Source organism: Mauremys mutica, chromosome 10 (assembly GCF_020497125.1).
Source record: "Mauremys mutica isolate MM-2020 ecotype Southern chromosome 10, ASM2049712v1, whole genome shotgun sequence".
Lineage (NCBI taxonomy): Eukaryota > Metazoa > Chordata > Testudines > Geoemydidae > Mauremys > Mauremys mutica.
In genome coordinates, this window is record NC_059081.1 from 10,138,578 (window position 1) to 10,157,968 (window position 19,391).

Sequence of the window (19,391 nt, forward strand, 5' to 3'; positions counted from 1 at the left end):
TTTTAAAGTACTAATGTATAGGGCTTCATGCAGATTATTCCTAAATGTAATGATGCAATATGCATATGACCTCCTAGATGACCTCCTGAGGTCCCTTCCAACCCTGAAATTCTATGATTCTATGACCTCTGCACTTCACAGTAAGTGGGAGAAACAGCACGTTTAAATTGATGTGGTTGAACTTTTTTGTTTAATTAAAAGTTTGAGGGTATAGAATATAACTGAGCCAAAGTATAGAAGGTTGAATGCAGGCCACTGCCTAGTGGCACTTGGGCTTTGGGGAAGAATTGTGAGATGGCTATTTAATGTGGAAGCATCTCTGTGTGCTCAATCAGTAGAGCAACAGTGACATTAGAGGTCAAGGATGTTGTTTGCACTTTTTTGTGTTTGGAAGATGAGCACTATGTATAGCTGAAACAATTTATCTTAGTATTTTTTGTAGCAATTACTGTGTAGTGCTTCACATCTTCAGGGTACTTTGGATTTATTAACTAATCTTCACAACACCACTGGGAAGCAAGTGCTGTCATTCCTGTATTACTATGAGGATTTTAAGGCAGAGAGATCATGGTTCAAAATAATTTTTGCAGAAGCTAGCATAAATGTGCAGTGGTACCTGTAGAGGAGTTCTCTGCTCCCTACACAGGTTTCTCTTCCAAGATTTGTGTGTTCACTTCCACTCCACTCCTTCCCAGAGAGCTTCAGTGTCAAATTTCTTTTCCTGGGTGCCTCCTATGCCCATTAGTATATACAAACATCTTTCTCATAAGCCCTGCCCGTGCAAAAACACAAGCTTGATAGGGTGCAGCAACATCTTGAAACTGCCCAGATATCAGGATGAACTCATCTGATGCTGCTGGTCTGAGCAGTCAGGAGGGGAGCTGTTCCAAAAGGAAAGCCAGCTACTTGGATGAGGAAGCAAACCTCAATCAGAATATTATGGAGGATGAGCCAGGTACCTGTGGAAGGCTACTCCCATGAGAGGAATGCTATTCAGAAGGAGATGGTATATGTTTGGTAGTGTCTACCAGACTCAATGGGGTGAGTAGTCAGGAGGACTGCGGAAGCAATCAAGAAGTGGTTAACTGAGTGATGTCTGGTGGCCTGTTTTTGAAAATTTAGGCCCAAGCTGCTTGGCCAATCCAACACCAGGGAATTGATGTCAGAGCTGGAGTTAAAACTCTGGAGCTCCTGGACTTCCGCTCAGTTCAGTAGACTAGTTCCTGACATGTTTAAGGGGAAGTTGTTATTAGGTATGATTATTCTCCCTAAAGTGAAGTGGAAGAAAGAAGCTCTTAAGATCTGAGTAGAGGAACTGAGCAAATCTTTGTTGGCAATTTCAAAAGTCAGAAAATGTTTTTGGTCTAACAAAATGTTTTTTGGTGATTTTTTTTTTTTTGACAAAATGGTCAAAATCTCAACTTTTTTATTTATTGTTTTTGCATTTTAAAAAATAAAATGAAAGTAAATTTTACAACAAAAAGTTGGTTCATATAAAAATGAAATGTTTCATACAGAAAACATCTAAATGAAACTTGTCAAATTTTTGGATTTTTTTTAAATGAGCAATTCGACGAAACTGACATGAATTTGTGAAACATTTTTCTGTCACTGAATCTGCATTTTTTGCTGATAAAAGATTTCAGTTGAAAAATTTCACCCACTACTGTCTAAACCAATTTTCCATCACCAGTATATGTGGCAATTTTATAAATCTCTAGCTAAAATAGGGAGGAAGATGGTGTTAATATATTGAAAAAAGGGGTCAAAGCAACATGGTGGTTTCCTGCATTTGCTTATAAAATATTGGCCTAATTCCTTTTAAATAAGCATGACGTAATCTAAAGAGATTTCCTACAAAATTGCTTAGAGACCTTTAACATTGATATTAAAAATCAATGACTAGTTCATGTTTTCTTTAATCAACAGTAGTTTATGTTCAGGCTGCTATTCAAAAGGCTTTTCTTCCTTTTATACAGCATGGCTTTTGCTTTCTGTCATTAGTGCGGGGGAGTGGAAGGTTAAGATATTTTCAGCAGAATTGACATGAAAGCATATTTGGAAACATATATAAGAATGATAACTGATTACAATACACTTGAAGAAAGCTTGAATTTTCTTTTAATAAATTTTAATATACATTATTTAAATTATACTAAGCTAAATTCTTCATTTACTTCCAAAGACAGTTTTGTATACACACTGAACTCTAAAATAGTTGTTTCCATTGTCTGTGCTAGAATAGTGATGTCAAGGCTGATTCCCCACTCTGGCACTTTGAGTGCAGAAGAGGGGGCCCGCAAGGATTCTAAAAATATTGGCCACCCCAGGCTTGTATTAAACTCCCAAGGTTACAGCTTTTCTCTGACCTTGGATGGGTAGATGCTGCCACCACCCAAGTGCAAAAAACCCGTTGGGACCCAAGAAGGTGCACTTGGGAATTCCTCCCTGTGGGGTACCCTCAAGCCCTTTCACACACACACCCCCTCCAGGGAAAAGCTGAAAAAGAAATCAAAGGAAATCAGCTGTTGCCACCAGCTAATTAAACAACATACGCACACCTCTTAGGACACAAAAATTCAATCCTGTTCTTAAAAAAGGTAAATTTTATTAAAAACAAAAAAAGAAGAAAATACATTTGGAACTTAATAACTTTCTTGAGGTCCAGCTTAAAGGTTACAAGCAAAACAAAAGCACTTGGGGTTTATCACAGAGGAGTCTACAAGCCAGTGAGAAATAAAAGAAATAATCCTAATCGCATCTTCCTAGACATTCCCTGATTTACTTACATATCTCGGGTTTCACATAAGTAGTTCTAGGTATGATCTGATGATTTCCATACCTGACTTAAAGCTTCTTATAGCATTGCTGCTATGTGTCTCCTCTCTCCAGAGAACAACAGACAGACACAGGGGAAAACGTTTCCCCAATTTTAAAAAGTTCAAGTCCTCTCATTGGTTCTTTTGGTCTGGTGCCCACTCCCTTTCTTTTACCTGTGGACTTGTTAACCCTTTACAGGTAAAGCAAGTAGAGAACAGTAACTAACTGGCTGGGTGGATGTCCATAAAAGGGAGCTACTCCCTCCCCCCGCTTCATTTATCACAAGTGCATTGTTAGTTTGCTTGTATTGAACTCATTACATTAATTAATGTAAAATGGGGTATTTTGACCCAAGATAACTATATAACATGGCACAATGCCAGTTTCAATATCTTGGGCTACGTTGTGTTGCTGAAAATACCTACGGATATAAATACTAACACTTTCTAAGAATTGGTATGTAATGCCAGTTGCATATGACTCAGATTCAATGTTTTATGCAAAAAAATATCAATACATTTCTAATATATCAGTATTTTCAACGGTATTAAGATGTTGGGGTCAGAATTTCCTTTTACAAAATCTATATTCACACTGGGCATCGGGCAGTCAGATTTCCATGGCAGTCCATTGTGTCAACAACTGAATTTAAGTTATGCAATATAATTAAAAATAAATGAATTAAAACTTTCAGCAAGTAAGAACACATCTCTCTACCCAAATATAGACCACAATATTGAAGAAACAACCACAGCGAGAGAGGCTAGAAAATTATTTATGCACAAAGGGTAAAATAAGACAGTAATTTCTTTACCATAAATAGCACATATTTGATGTGACTAAAGCAGCATGGCCCAGTGGATGATAGAGTTGCTAGGGACTCTGAAGAACTAGATTTTTATTCCTAGCTTTAGCATTAACTTACTATGGGACTTTGAGCAAATTATGTCATCTCTCTGTCCCTTGTTTTTTCCTATCTATAATACTGGAGATAAAGACACTTGCCTTCCTTAAAGTAGTTTGAGATCTACAGAAGAAAAGTGCTTCGTAAAGGTTAAGTTTATTATTATGATTATCAACAATAAAAAGCAAGTACAGCAGCAAATGTGTGGCAAAGTCAGTTTGGATCTGAAGTGAGGAACATTTCAAGAATATACCTATAAATGTAACAGATCTTAAAACTCATCAGTATGAAGCCTCCATTATTTCATGATCTCTACTCTTTAGCTGAAGGATCACTTACCTGTTCATACAATTTTTAGCTCCTCAAAGTTTGTACTTCAGCTTTAACCACAAGTTTCACTTGCTTTTCTTTTCGGAAATGTTTGGAGCAAATCCAATTTGATCAGATTTCCAGTCACTTTCATAACTATATCAAGATATAAGAATTTGCTAAGCATACACAGGAATGAAAAACTGTGTATACTCGTTCATAAGCCGAATTTTTTTAGTAAAAAAGGGAAGCACCACAGAAAGGGTGTTGACTTATGAATGGGTATAGAGAGGGAGAGGTGGGACTCAGCCCCTCCCCCCAACGGAGTAAGGAGAGGCAGCAGAGCCAGAAAGGAAAAGGTGGGGCCAGAGTCTCTCCACTTCTGGCCACGCTGCTCTCCCCCCAGCCTCCAAAGCAGCTGCCGCTCCGAGCCGTGCCGGTTGGCCCGCCCCCCAGAGCACGCTGCGGCCATGCCACCCGGCCCAGCTCGCTGGAACATGCTGTGGACATGCCGCCCAGTCTGGCCCGCCGGAGTAGGCTGCTGCCGTGCCGCCCAGCCTGCCGGAGCAGCTCCAGCCAGGCCAGAGACATCCTCCCCTGGCCCTCCCCAGATAAGGTGGAAAGGGATGGGATGGGGAGATGGGGGGGGGGGTCCCGGCCTAGGGGTGGGGTCATGTGGGGGGTGGTCACAGGGGTTACTCCTGTGATCCCCAGCTTCTCCCCCCAAAAAATTTCCCCACCAGTTGCTGTCCCAGCCCATCAGGATAAGCAGCTGGCACGCCAGGACACTTAGTTTACTTGGGTTTACTTCCGTGCCTGCAGACGCTCGAGGTAAACAAACCATCTCGGCCCGCCAGCACCTTATCCTGATGGCGCGGGAGCCAAAGTTTGCTGACCCCTGAATTATAGGGTCGTCTTGTGAACGGGTCATAAAAATTTTCCATTTTTACTTATCCATCTTGGGGGGGTCGGCTTATAAACAAATGGGCTTATGATCGAGTATATACAGTATATTAAAGTTATAAATGTACTTTAAAGGGAAATCCTTTTTATCTTTGCTTCTGTTAAGCAAATTAAAATAAAAGTTATCACAATGGGTCACATTTCTTACAGAAAAGTTAAAGCTGGTACTTCCCCTATGGTTCTTATCCTTGCTCATGATAGGAATGAAGCTGTAAGGAAGTTTTGCTGTTCTACTTTAACAAACTGATTAAAGCTGTGGCAGGATCTGATTTTGGAGCAGAATTTCTCTCATTCAGTACATTTGCAGAGTTCAGTAAAATTGACAAACAGACATCTAGGTGAGGCACCAGCCTATCATCTTGGCACTTGGATTTTAGCATGATTGTCAAATTAGAAACAGGTCTCTAAAGACCTGTTTAAATTCTGTGTTGAGTCCCACGAGAAAATGAGTTTAGAGCTACCTTCCTTCTTGTTTATCCATAGAAAACCTCTACATGACTTGGCACAGTTTTTCTACTCCTAAGAGGCCCATTACTGGAATAACCAGGGTACTGGAGGTCAGGATACATTATTCCTGAGGGAATTCTGTGTCAAAAAATTAAAAATTCTGCATCAGAAAAATAAAAATTATGTGCACAATATTTTAAAATTCTGTAACATTCTGCAACTATTATTTGTCAATAAATAAATGTGGCTCCAGCATGGCAGTGGGGAGCACAGGCCACTGGCTGCATTGAGGTAGGAGATCACCCTGAAGTCTCCACCTCCCCAGCTCTAGGGACTCAGCAGTGATGCTGCACCTGACCCTGACACAGTGCAAGGGCTGGGCCTGCCCCAGAAACACCCCAGGGCCCTGCTTTTCTGCCCCATGTACACCAGGTGTGGGTGGGCAGGCTCAGCCCAGCAGGATCCAAGAGGAGGGTGGGGATTTCGGTGGAGGTGAGAGATTTCTGTGTGGGGCAGTCTGGGTGTGGGCGGCTCAGTGGGAGATCTGGATGCACAGGGGCACATTGGGGGGGGTTCCAGGTGCAGGGGCAATAGGACTCTGCAAGGGACCCAGGAGAAGGTGGTTGGGGATCAGTGGGGGGGTCTGAGTGATGAGGGAGTGGGGCTTGATGGGGTGGGGATCCAGGTGCAGCTGGTTGGGGCTTAGTGGGGTGCGGGTCTGTGTGTGGGAGGCTCATCGGGAGGATCCAGGTTAGGGGAGTAGAGCATATCAGGGTGAGTGTTCAATGAGCCTGCTTAATGGGGAAGCCCCAGCTGCTGCTGAGGAGACGCCGCATGCCAGGCGCCTGCTTCCCCCCAGGATTTCCCTATCCCCTTTTCTTCCTCATCTCATCCCCCTCCGCTCACTTGCACATTCCCTTCCTCCTGCCCTTTTCCACTCCCCCTTTCATCCCCACTGCCTCTTCCCCCCATTCCCTCATTTTTCCCTACCCCGCCCATTACCCAGCCCCACGGCTGGCACTCACTGGTGCACAGAAAACAGGAAGGCTCCCAGCACACAGAAGGGGCGCATGATTGGCACTAGGATCCAGGAGGCAGCGTTCAGTTGCAGAGTCAGCAGAGTTGAGACACGCAGCCTACTTCAGCTGGGCAGCTCTGCATTTGCAGAAATGAGGTGGGGCAGTGGCACGTTATCTCCTGTGCCTCCCATGCCTGGCCTCTGTTGGGGGGGGGCAATCCCCCCCCCCAATTGCCTGTGGTCATCATCCCCCCTCTCCGGGCACAACTTCCCTTGGCTTCCCTGCCGTTTTCTGCAGGGGAGCACAGGAATTCTGCAGGGGGCGGTGCGTTTTCTGGGGGCGCGCAGTCCCACAGAATTCTCCCAGGAATAGATATATGGTCAGAGTGGTTTGGGGAAGCTTGGACAGCACCACTCACTTGCAGTATGCCTGACATTCCCTCACACTAAGGGCCTGATTCAAAGTGTATTGAAGACAGTGAATATCCAAATCATAGAATCGTAGGGTTGGAAGGGACCTCGGGAGGTCATCTAGTCCAGCATGCATGGCAGGACTAAATATTATTTAGACCATCCTTGACAGGCGTTTGTCTAACCTGCTCTTAAACATCTCCAATGATGAAGATTTTACAACCTCCCTCAGCAATTTATTCCAGTGCTTAACCACCTGACAGTAAGTTTTTCCTAATGTCCAACCTAAACTGCCTTTGCTGCAATTTAAGCCCATTGCTTCTTGTTCTATCTTCAGAGGTTAAGGAGAACAGTTTTTCTCCCTCCTCCCTGTAACAGACTTTTATGTACCTGAAAACTGTTATGTCCCGTCTGTCTTCTCTTCTCCAGAGTGAGCAGCTGGTCTGTGAACCACTTCTGGAGAGGGTGTAATGTAAGAGGAGGCAGTTAATATTTCCTGGAATGCAGGTATTCTAGGAGCTGATTTGTACCCTTGCCTGGAAGATACTTGAGACCAGTTTTGCTGTGTTCTAAGCGCAGCTGAGCATAGTTAAATGGCTACCACTGTTTAACCACTTCCTCTGGGGGGCACGGAGGAACATTTGGGAAGATGTGGTGTGGCCTAGGCCAGCCTCCATGGGGGATGGGGAGGGAGCGCCACCCAACCCCGCTCTGCTTCCTGCTCTGCTCCGGCCCTGCCCCCAGCCCAGCTGTGGCCCTGGCCCCTTTACCCCATCTATGTGTCGTCGTTCCTCCCCTTTCCCCCCCCATCAGGAGCCACAGCCCTACTCCCAGCTCTGGAGGGGGGCAGGGGGCATGGACAGGGTTTAGGGACCACTGCTCTATTCCAATTCATTCTTCTTGCCAGGGAAATGTATAGTAATGGATCACCAAATAAGCTCATACATCTGCCCCATCAATAAATGGTTTTGGAAAATCTGGGCAACACAAACAGGGAAATGTTTGTCTTCTTGTAAGCAGTATTCCCACACCAGTTCTGAAACCAAGAAACCAAACTTTGAGCCATTTTTTTTTTTACCTTTTATGAGAGATGTTGATCCCTAATCACAGTTAGTTATTGTTCTGTTCATTCCCTCTGGGGCACCTGGCATTGGCTAGTGTTGGAAGACAGGATACTGGGATGGATGGCCCTTTGATCTGACTCAGTATGGCCATTCTTAGAATTTCATAGAATATCAGAGTTGGAAGGGACCTCAGGAGATCATCTAGTCCAACTCTCTGCTCAAAGGAGGACAAATCCCCAGACAGTTTTTTTGTTTTGTTTTTTAACCCCAATTTCCGCCTCAAGGATTGAGCTCACAACCCTGGGTTTAGCAGGCCAATGCTTAAACCACTGAACTACTCCTGCCCCCGTAACATTCTTATGTTAATATGTTAGTTAATAGCTGCTTAATATACACAGCGATCTATATAGGTCCTAAAAATACCAAGTACTCTATCACAGTTGCTTTAAAAAAACCTGATTCTATTATTTCTTAATGACTAGAGCTTGCTAATGTAAGTGTCTTGAGCACGTCTTCGCACACTGCTCTTTTCCCAGTTAATTACTTTTCACAAGAAAGGGCAAGTGCTCTTCTGATATGATATATGTCATGCAGATGAAGTACAGTTCTGGTGTGTATTTTTATCCAAGCAGACATGAATTAGTTGTTTACCCTGTTTTTGGAGCAAGGAAGTGAGGAAGAACTGTTAGCTTTTGTGCTTGTACTTGCACTTGTCTACATTCTGCACCATTGATGGTAGTCAGAGTTTCTTAATTGAAAAAGCATTTAGTGTAATTGTAACATCAGTTCTTTTAAGCTATAAAAAAAATCATGGGACTCTTTAATGATCACGCAGTCTGAAGTCCTGTTATGAGAAGTAAATGGACTCCATTTAATAGCTGGCACTCACCCTGCCATAGTAGACTTGAGCTGGTATTTTAGGTACTGTACTCACTACAGTATGTTAAATAAAAGGCCAAAGCCACTTTTGGACTACCATTTATCTGACTTCTTCCAATAATTTTTTCTTGCACTGTATATTTTATTTATGACTTTCTAGGTAGGCAACAAAATTGGATTTGTTACTTTTAAACGCTGAATTGATGCAGTAAAATTATTTATTGTATTTACAGCACTCAGGAGTTTTAGATGCTTTATACTACCATAACATGGAAATGTTATCATTAAAGTGTGGTTACAGTTAGAGACATAATTATAAATGTTATTGGAGGCGTCCAGATTTTTAATACTGTCATTTCCACATCCATTTTTTCTTCGTTCACAAGTTAAAAGATATATTTTCTTACTGCAAATCCTGTAAATTCATCCTGGGATCTAAAACACACCCTGTTCTTTCTGCCTTTAACATTGATCCAGTTGCTTTAGCTTTTTAAATATTTTTTTAGATTTTAAAGTGCATGTGTTTTATGATATGTTATATTTAAGTGTTTATGCAGTGTCCCAAGAGCTTTGTGATTGAAGAGAGTATATATAAATATGATCTATAGCTAAGGCTATGTTTTAGTCACGAGTATTTTTAGTAAAAGTTATGGACAGGTCCCAGGCAGTAAACAAAAATTCATGGCCTGTGACCTGTCCATGACTTGTACTGTACACCCGACTAAAACTTGGGTGTTCTGGAGCAAGGGGCGGCTCAGGGGTGCCACAAGGGCTTTGGGGCAGGGGGTGGCCCGGGGGAGCCACTACTGCTGGGGGAAAATCAGGGGGAGGGGGGGCGACGGGGCTGGCAGGCTCCCTACCCGGCTCCACACGGCTCCTGGAAGCAGCTGGCATGTCCTTGCGGCCCCTACCTAGGTGGATTCGGAGGCGCAGCCAGGCGGGCTCTGTGTACTGCCCCTGCCCCAAGCGCCTGCTCCGCAGCTCCCATTGGCAAGGAACCGTATTGGTGAATGAGGCAGAGAAGAACCCACTTTGCACTTCTATGTAGTGGTTGCCGGCATTAAAATACTTATAATTTTCAGAGATGCCAAATGAATGTTGAAATACTGCAGCATTTCCCTACAGTTACTGCTGCAATGAGGGCCATGTAAGTTCCTACTTACTTAGGCCATTGGAATAGGAAAATGCAATGCTATCTACTCTGATAAGGAAATACACCAGTATCTTGGATAATGCTGTGGTGATTGAGGGTAAATGTCTTTCAAAGTGACTCTGCATTGCTCATTGTAATATAAAAATGTGTGTTTGTCACTAAAGCAAAGAAAAGTGACTAGGAAAACATACAGGATATAGATTAGTTGAATACGAAGGTGCTATTTGGAAAATTCTGTAGACAACTGTACCCCACATGGTGCTTATGAGAGGAGCTGAAGCTTTTTGCCTCCAAACTAAGGAACTATCTTAGTTACTTTACCATGCCATCCTTTTCTCCAGCAGAATCAGCATTAGGACCTTTTGTAATTTCATAGGAACTCACTATAGCAAACTCATTCTGTCCTCTGCTGGAGATGTACAGCTTGTCCTGGAGCAAACCTGATTATATTAGAGCCTCCCAAGTCATGTAGCTTGCACCTTAGTGTTCAACACTGTGCTCACTATTCAGTTAGCAATGATTGATTTCTTTTCCATCTTAGAGTTCTTTGAGATTTAGGGCAGGTCTACATTACCGCTATAGTGTGTCTGGTGAGTACGCTCTAAGCTGTCAGGAGAGAGCTCTCCCATCAGCTTAATAGCTCCACTTCAGTGAGAGGCAGTAGCAATGTCAGCGGGAAAAGCTCTCCTGCCAACATAGTGCTGTCTACACAGGAGGGCTGGGGGTCCATGTTAAAATTGGTATAACTATGTCACTCAAGGTGTGGATTTTTCACACCCCTGAACGACATAGTTAGACTGAAGTAAGTGTGTAGTGTAGACCAAGCCACAGTGTAGGAACACAGTTCTCAAAGTTCATGAGAACTGGTTGGCTAAATTACAAGTATTTAAAATTTGGGGCAAAATTTCTCAAAAACTGTATGGTTAATGTATTTTCACCATCTGAAGTTCTTCCCAATAGTTACTAGTTCCTTATATATTTTCTCTTTGGAAAGTACTAGAGAATCTCACTTTAATTCTAAATAGGTGTCCATAGATTTATCCAACTGAATTTTTGGGGGAGAAAAGACCTGTCTCTGTTGGCTTCTATTCTGATATTGCAGCTTCAAAAGCCACTACCAGATCCCTTTTTGCCTCTGGTATCAAAAAAGATTCAAATAGTTAGCTACAAATTAGAAAACTGAATCAATGATGGCTGCTTATTTAACAGGGATTAGAGAACTGTGAAAGCAAGAGGCTGTGCTACTGGATGTAACCAGGACTTGTGCCAGAGATTTACTAACTTCAAAATATCAATGAGCGCTTGCAGCAGAATCTGTGGATATCATGGCAGCGGAATTACTCATTCAATTTCAGATACAAGAGCATGTTGGCGTCAGGATACTAAATTTTGTTCTCACTCTTTGAGAACTCTGAACTTATCTTGGAACAGTTCCTCTGACTTTCATCCTCCAGCTGGTTATAAAAGAATTTACAGGAGCTGGAAAAGCTTTTACGGTTTCTCATATTTAAAAAGAGAGAGAGAGAGAGACAGTCATATCCAGGCCTGTTAAAAACAAATATAGAGGCCAACCTGATCAGTCCCCTTCCAAAGTTTTGCCACTATATCATCTTCCTGGCAGCCTTTTCTGCTCACCTCCTCCCTCTCCTTTTCTAAGCAAAATCCCTGCTCTAGGGAAAGAAATACGTCTGTGTTTTGGCAGAGAACCGCATCAAATGAGTGAGCTGGTGAATAGGCATTTCTACTGTATCTCCTAAGGCCTTCTTTTCTGCCTTTCATTATATCTCATATTTTGACAAATGGTGAATTTTTTTAAGCCAAGTCTCCTGCTTACTAACAACTTCTCAGTTGAGAAATTGAGCAATGCTTAATTTAAGATGAAGTACAGCTTTTTCAATTCTCCACTTTCCATGAGGCATTTTTTAATGTAGTATAGTTTCAGTTTTCATATATCATCCTTCTGCTATAGCACAGGGTAAAGAGACCTTAAAATCTGAAATCTTTTCCTAGCAATTGGGTGACTTTTTGCATACCAAGGATATTTCTTTTCATATCACCGGAGCTCTTATAGAACCTCCAAGAAATATTCTAGACATTTTATTTGTTCTTTTCAGTTTTAATATTTCTTCTAGCTAATTCTTTCCCTTACATATTTGCTTTTCCTTTGATAGGTCTCGTCATGTCACTGAGACTCCAGTTCAGAAAACCATCATTATTCAGGACTGCTCTTAAGCACGTGACTAAGTCCCATTGAAATCAGTGCTTTCTTGATTTGGATCCTTAGAGTTACTGGATGAAAAGAAAAATGTTTTATTTCTGCATAGCTTTAGAAGATCTAGATTTCCTAGCTAAAATATCTATACTAGTATGAAACTGGAAGAAGTGTGGTGACATCAGAAGTCACAGAACAAAATACCCCAGCCAATAAAAGAAATTGCCATATTCTAATATTATGCATCCGGGATGAAAAATCGGAGTCCTGCAATGACAAATAACCTACTCTTTCAACTAGAGCAAGTGTTCTCAAACCGGGGGTCGGGGCCCCTCAGGGGGTTGCCGGGTTATTACATGGGGAGTCGTGAGCTGTCTGCCTCCACTCCAAACCCTGCTTTGCTTCCAGCATTTATAATGGTGCTAAATATACAAAAAGGTGTTTTAATTTATAAGGGGGGTTCGCGCTCAGAGGCTTCTTATGTGAAAGGGGTCACCAGTACAAAAGATTGAGAGCCACTGAACTAGAGGCTAATCCTGCAATGCCTTGGTATCTGGTAGATCATTAGTATTATTTGTCTGGAAAGTGAAAACAAAAATTAGTTCTGACCTTTGGAACTGAGAGTCAAAATGTTAATTTCCAGTTCATTTCTGATTCAGTACAGTAATTGTTTCTGCTCTAATTGAGTATAAAACAGTTATTGTTCACTTTGGAGGTAACTCAACCTAGATGTCTCTTTGCATAAATATTTTTTCCAATGTTTTCTGTTTTCTGATATTTGGTAAACATACTCCAAATCACTCAGTGTATCTTCAGGAATTCAGTTTGTATCCAAATAAAAATTGCTGAAATGATCAAACCAAAAATAAATGCTGAATACTAACAGAGAGACGTTATACACTATATGATGCACAGAAGTAAAAATAGGTCTGATTCTCCTTTGTCTTCCAGTTACTTAAGCATTAATATCCTGGGCATCTTTTGTTTGAAATATGATAGCAAAATGCTACTATGAAACTAAACCACTGTTCTTGTTTTTTGTTGTAGCTACACTATACACATCCTGTATCTTGCTCGGAGTATTCCTGAATAGTAGCATACCTATATTCTTTGAGCTTTTTGTGGAGACGGTCTACCCTGTTCCAGAAGGAATTACGTGTGGTGTTGTCACCTTTTTGAGTAACATGTTTATGGGAGTGCTTTTGTTTTTTCTCACATTTTACCATACAGGTAAGAAATATGAGCTATTTACTAAATGTAATTATCTGTGAAGACATTCTATAAGGGGTCTGTTTTGGCACCAGTGGGAGGAGGATTTACATACCAAACTCCCATTAATGCTAATTCTGTGCATAAATCTCCTGCACATCAGTGGGAGAAAAGACCTGTAATTGTTTGTCTTTACATGCATGCCAATCGAAGAATGAAATCCTTTAGTTAGAAAACAGATATCCAGACTTTGCATAGAACTCACTGCAGAAGGAAGCTATTGAGATACACATGATGGCTGGATTTTTACAAAGAATTGGATAATGTTCTGGCCATTAATAACATTTGTAGCTATGCTAAATAAAACAACAATAAAGCTAATCCAATCTCATGCTTCAGGGTATAAACTGCTCGCTGGTGGTGGGCAAAAAAGAATTTCTCCTCTGTCCTCGCAATGTTTATCACTGAACACATGGTTGGGTGAATTATTGATGGTGGGAGACAGTTACCTTCGCAAGATATTGGCCACTGCTCTGAGTCAGAATACGACAATTGATGATGTGTAGAGGTCTAATATGCTAAGGTAGTCCTTTGTGTTGATATTTCCAACAAATTCTTTATAGATCCTTTATTATTTTCATCTCTTGTGTATTATTTATTTGTTCACATAATGTGTCGTAATTTTGAGTGGTATAGCTTGCAAATTATATTTGCGTTTAGATATGAGTTACTATGGTACAATATGAAAATCTAGATAAGTTTGGAATAAAACCCTGCAACCTCACTAATTCTTCTTTTTAAAGTTACAAATTGCTATTTTTATATGTAGAAATCAGCAAGGTTAATTTTTCTTTCTTGGTACAAGAAGAATACTTTCAACCAAAATGTTTGTAGTTTGCTTTGTAAGTATAAAACCTTATATGAATTCTAAGTATAATTGTCAAGACATCTCTTAATTAAAATGTTATGTTCCCAGCCAAGAGGAAAGTGGTAAACTTCACAGTAAACTGTATTTTGAAATTAATAATATTAAATTATTGGCCTGACTCAGATGTCTCAGCATAGTCTCTGGTTTTCTACCTACAATTACACCGCTACCTTGATATAACGCCACGCGATATAACACAAATTTGGATATAACGTGGTACAGCAGTGCTCTGGCGGGGCGGGGCTGCGCACTCCGGTGGATCAAAGTAAGTTCAATGTAACACAGTTTCACCTATAAAGCGGTAAGATTTTTTGTCTCCCAAGGACAGCGTTATATCGAGGTAGAGGTGTAATTGTGAAAAAGAATAATTGTAAATTCATTCTACCTTCTAACTGCTGTTTTGTAGGTGCAAGCTGATAGAAATTTAAACTGTCATTTGTGGCCTGGAAATTAAAAGCCAGTTTTTCAAACGTGGGCCTGTATCTTCCAGTTAAAAGTGATTTGATGTTTGTTTAGGAAACTCGTTCAAATTGCAATGATTTAATCAAATCTATATTGAGAATAGTAGTGGATGTGAACTGATTTAACACAAATACGATTGTTTCCAGTATTCACAAATGAGTTGGCAAGATGAAACAAAACAAATTTGAAATATTTTCAGTGTACTTCTAAATGAGAGTGAAAGTCCAGTGTTATGAATTCATTTTTCATTGAGTATTAGGATATAGTACATTGTACCAACCAAATCAATGGGTCTGAGGTCATTTTACTAAAAACCACCTGTTCTAGGAATTATTTTGGAGAAGTTCTGTGGCTTGTGTTATACCGCAGGTCTGACTAGATGATTATAATGGTGTCTTTTGGCCTTAGAATCTATGAAAGGTGAATGAATAAGTTATTGAATTAATTAACGGTATTGAGGTTTTTAAAAAAGAAATCCATAACATCTCAAAATATTTCATCCACCTCTCAATCCCATGCATTGTTACTGTTTTGCTATTAGAGCAGAGCTAGCTCAAAGCCATCAGTTAAACTTTTAGTTTCCAGTATTTAAGTCCTGATTGCTTTGACGGTGGAGATGTTATATGAGCTTCTGAAACCGCATTTTTTGTTTTGTTTTACAGAGTTGTCCTGGTTCAACTGGTGCCTCCCAGGATCATGTTTGCTCAGCCTACTCCTTATTCTGTGCTTCAGGGAATCCTATGATAGACTTTATCTTGATGTCGTTGTCTCAGTTTAATAGCACAGAACTGACAGAGTTTTGAGAGAGCCTGGAAGTCAATACTGCATTCTGCACATTGCTTGGAATTGCACAGTTGTATGGCGGAAAAAGCAAAAAAACTACAACATTTTAAATGTGGTTTTATCAGACTACGAAGATATTTTTTTAAAACATGTCTTGACTTGATCTTTATTGCTGACTTGATAAATAGTGTGGTACTTCAGTTGGGAATAAGGATATCCTAAAATACACAAGTGGACTATATCTGATGTGTATATTCTAAAGTCAGAACTGTGATATCTTATTTAAAAAACAATACTTGCAGATATTAAGTGTACAGATTTTCTGTGCCAACTCAAACCACTTAAAGAGATGCCAAGGTACCAGTAATCTTTCCATCTTCTATCAGAATACGAATAGTGAATAACCGTTTTAAAAAAATCTATAACTTAAATAGGTAACACATTTAAATATTAAAAGGCCAGCAAACATATAAGCTAAAATAATATGGTTTTGCTGCACTACATTATGTTCTAATAAAGCCATTTCTGGTAAGACTTTGGTACCTGAGTTTTCAACCATATTGACTAATCTTAGCAGTCCTTGAACTGTTGTTAGAAATCTTTAACTTTCACTTCAGAACCAAGTGTGCACTGAATGATAAGTGCAGTTTTAGTTATACAGCAGTTGCCACTAAAAGTCACCTTAGCTGACAGTAGCACTGAAATTCTGCAGTTTTTCCATATGCTTAGAATAGGGAAGAAACAATGGTATCTCAGATGTCTCTGTTGATAAATGTTGATGATGTAATGGCCACCACTATACTTCTCTTTCATCTCCAGTTAATACTGTGAACCCCAATTTCATGCCACTAAATAATGTAGGTGTGTAGGGCCGAATCCCCAGTAAGTTTAGCTTTAGTAAAGGTTTTGGGGTTTGGGCCATAGTGCATCTGTGTTTTTAAGATTAGTTTAAAATTATGGGTCCTAAGTAATGTTTTTTAAATACCCAGTTCTTTAAAAGTGGCATTTTTCTGAAATGTCTTTGGACTTTGTGAGGTGCCCTTGTTAGCAGCGAAATGACACATCATGTGGAATATTTTGTTTCATGAGTCTATGAATTTTGGCATAACCTGGGAAGTACAGTGCCAAGCAGAAAATTGTGGTCAGTCTGGCCCTTACTTGAACAGAGATACTTAAGAGACTTTGAGTAGTTTTTTAACACAATTTTAAACTGATTAGTAATTTCTGAATTCTTATAATTCACTTAAAAATATTTACGGCATTTCCATGCTGAGTATGTTCCTGTACTCTGTTTAATGTGTGTGTGTGTGCACATGTATATATGTACAGATGTGTGTGTATAATATTTATATGTTGTATATAATTATATAATATATAAATATTGTATGTAGAGTGTGTTTATAAGTTTATTTAAAAATCATGTCTTTGGATGGTGGTATGCCACTGTTTGAACTAAAGCTATCATTTCAGTGAATGAAGTTGCACGCATATACCACTGTGAAATGAGTTTTATTTCACTGGGTGAATGTCTTTTCTTAATGTAGCTATTTGATATAGAGGGATATGTACATGTGTGAGGGTGTTGCCATGTAATGTTCTGCTTCAGTGAGAAATCTGAATCAAACGCACTCCACTCCTGTGAGAGGCTGTGCTCTGCCACTCCTGAGTAATACAGCCACTGTAACTCAAAAAAATAAAAGCTGAACTGTGCACTACCCTTCAGCTGTGTATCCATTTGTTCTGTCTGCTCTCTGTAGAGAGCGGATATTTCACTGACATTTTAAATTCAAAATTGTATTCATGCAGTAAAATGAAATGTTATTTCACATCATCTGCTTTTATTGTTTTCAGTGAAATGGGCATATTTAGCATAGCAGGTAATGGGATGTTGTGACCTTGTTTATTGGCTACATCAGCTATTACAAGATCAGAGTTATTCCTTGAAAGGCACTAGTCGGACAATGGAGCTATCTGTATTGAGATATCCTAAATAAATTTAATCAGCATGTTCAAGCTGCTGAAGAAGTGGCAAAGTACAGTTGGACATATCCTTTTACCGTCTTCACCAGTTGATTAGTACAAAGGTGTTAACCATCCAGCTTTCTTGGCTATGTTCTACTATATTTAGCAAAAGCCACCACTTTACAGTCCTTACTCAACCAACATTCCCATTTGAGCCTGATGGAGCTTTTGCCTGAGGAGAACTACAGGAGCAGATCCCAGTTATATAAAGAAGTTCTCCCATAGGTAAGAGTCTGCTGCTATGATAAATAGAAATGAATTTTCAGACTTGAGGACTTCATCAGATCAACATATCTTTGAGTGGCAGGTGGGGGAGAATGTATTGAAGGACAGAGGATGGGGGAAATATAAAATATTGTGGCTTTGTTAGCATTAGAATGCACTTTGACATGATCTTTAAAATAGCTCAGATCTTCATTTGACTGCACAAAAAGCATTCTCCCCCACTGAATCTAAGCCAGCAGCCCTTACTCAGCTAGAAATCCAACCGAAGCCAATGAGAGTTTGCCTGACTAATAATACCAGAGCAGGCTACCTGTTAGTATTTTTGACTTTGTAAAGGTAAAAGTTATCTTGGTTAATCAGGTCTCACTGAAAGAGACAATGGGAGGGTTTTAAATATTGCTTATATGTTAATATTGAGTAGTCCCAGAAAAGATTCAGAAATGAAATATAAAATATTTCATATTTATTATTTAGCAGTAAAAAGCACATCAGTTTTTGGAAGTGCAACTTAGTTTTAATTGTCCCTCTAATTTTCAGTGAGTACTGACATTGATTGATATCAAACACTTCTGACCATAACTGTAATTGATTTTAACAGGAAAATACTCTAAGAAAAGATAATATTCCCTGTCCCCTCTTGGCTCTGAGTTATTTCCTGTAGAAATCCAGAAGAGCAATTTTTCCTAGCCCTGATATGTGCAAAGCCACTAGAATATGGACAATCATGCTGCAATTTGTGTTGAAAATGTGAGCAATGAGGCTGTGCAGTTCCCATTCCTCTCTTGTAATAGATCTTTGTTTTAAATAGCTAGTTACGTCCAAGGCTGCTCCTCAGTTTTTCACTTGGCTCCACAATAACTGTAAATTCAACTTCTAGCTATGCTGCTTTTTTCCTTTGGCTGGCTCCTGAGCTGTACTATTTCTCTTGCTGCTAATGAGGTAGGTAAGATTTAGAAGGATTGGCCTTCCATCACTTCCACCCCTATTTTCTGTCTCTTTTCACTTCCCTCCTCACCCCATCCCCCACCACTTCCTCCCTCTTGTTTCCCTTCTCCTTCCTTTATGGCCTTTTCAATCTTAAATGTGTGTCCATACAAGTACCATGGAAGCAGAGCTTTCTGAATTCTCAGTTCAGTTCTAAAGAAAGGGTTGGCCAGGCATCTATGCAATATTCAAAGAAAATTATTTTCAGTGGTAGAAAATCACTGAACATAGAGTGCAGAATCCAAGGATTTTAGGTATTGTAATATACAGTACTGTACTGGATATAGCGCATATACAGATACAAACTATATATGTAGTTCCTGTATCCATAGAATATGAAGGAGGAAATTGTGTAGTACTGTATTTAATGTATACAGGTATATGCTACAGCTGAGATTTTCAAAGCCATCTAAGGAATTTAAAAAGAGTGGATATTGGGGGTTCTAAACCCCTAAGTGTCTGGGCAAATTTTAGCCTGTATATGTGGTTCGTGCATCCACAGTGCTATGGAGAGACTGTTTTGTACAGATCCAATTGTTTGGAAATGGGCTAGAGATGTTGTCCTCTCTCTCTGTCTCTCCATATACAATTAAAAGTT

At 40.1% G+C, this 19,391-nt stretch overlaps 1 protein-coding gene across 1 annotated transcript in view; it reads left to right on the top strand.

Annotated features, from left to right (window-relative positions):
- SLC49A4 (solute carrier family 49 member 4) overlaps window positions 1–17,292 on the top strand; it is a 125,135-nt gene extending 107,843 nt beyond the window's left edge. Inside the window, exons 8-9 of the mRNA XM_045032271.1 lie at window positions 13,228–13,410; window positions 15,442–17,292. Of these exons, the coding sequence (XP_044888206.1) occupies window positions 13,228–13,410; window positions 15,442–15,557 (299 nt within the window). The 3' untranslated portion in view covers window positions 15,558–17,292. The remainder of the gene's footprint in view (window positions 1–13,227; window positions 13,411–15,441) is intronic.
- The last annotated feature ends 2,099 nt before the right edge of the window (window positions 17,293–19,391 follow it).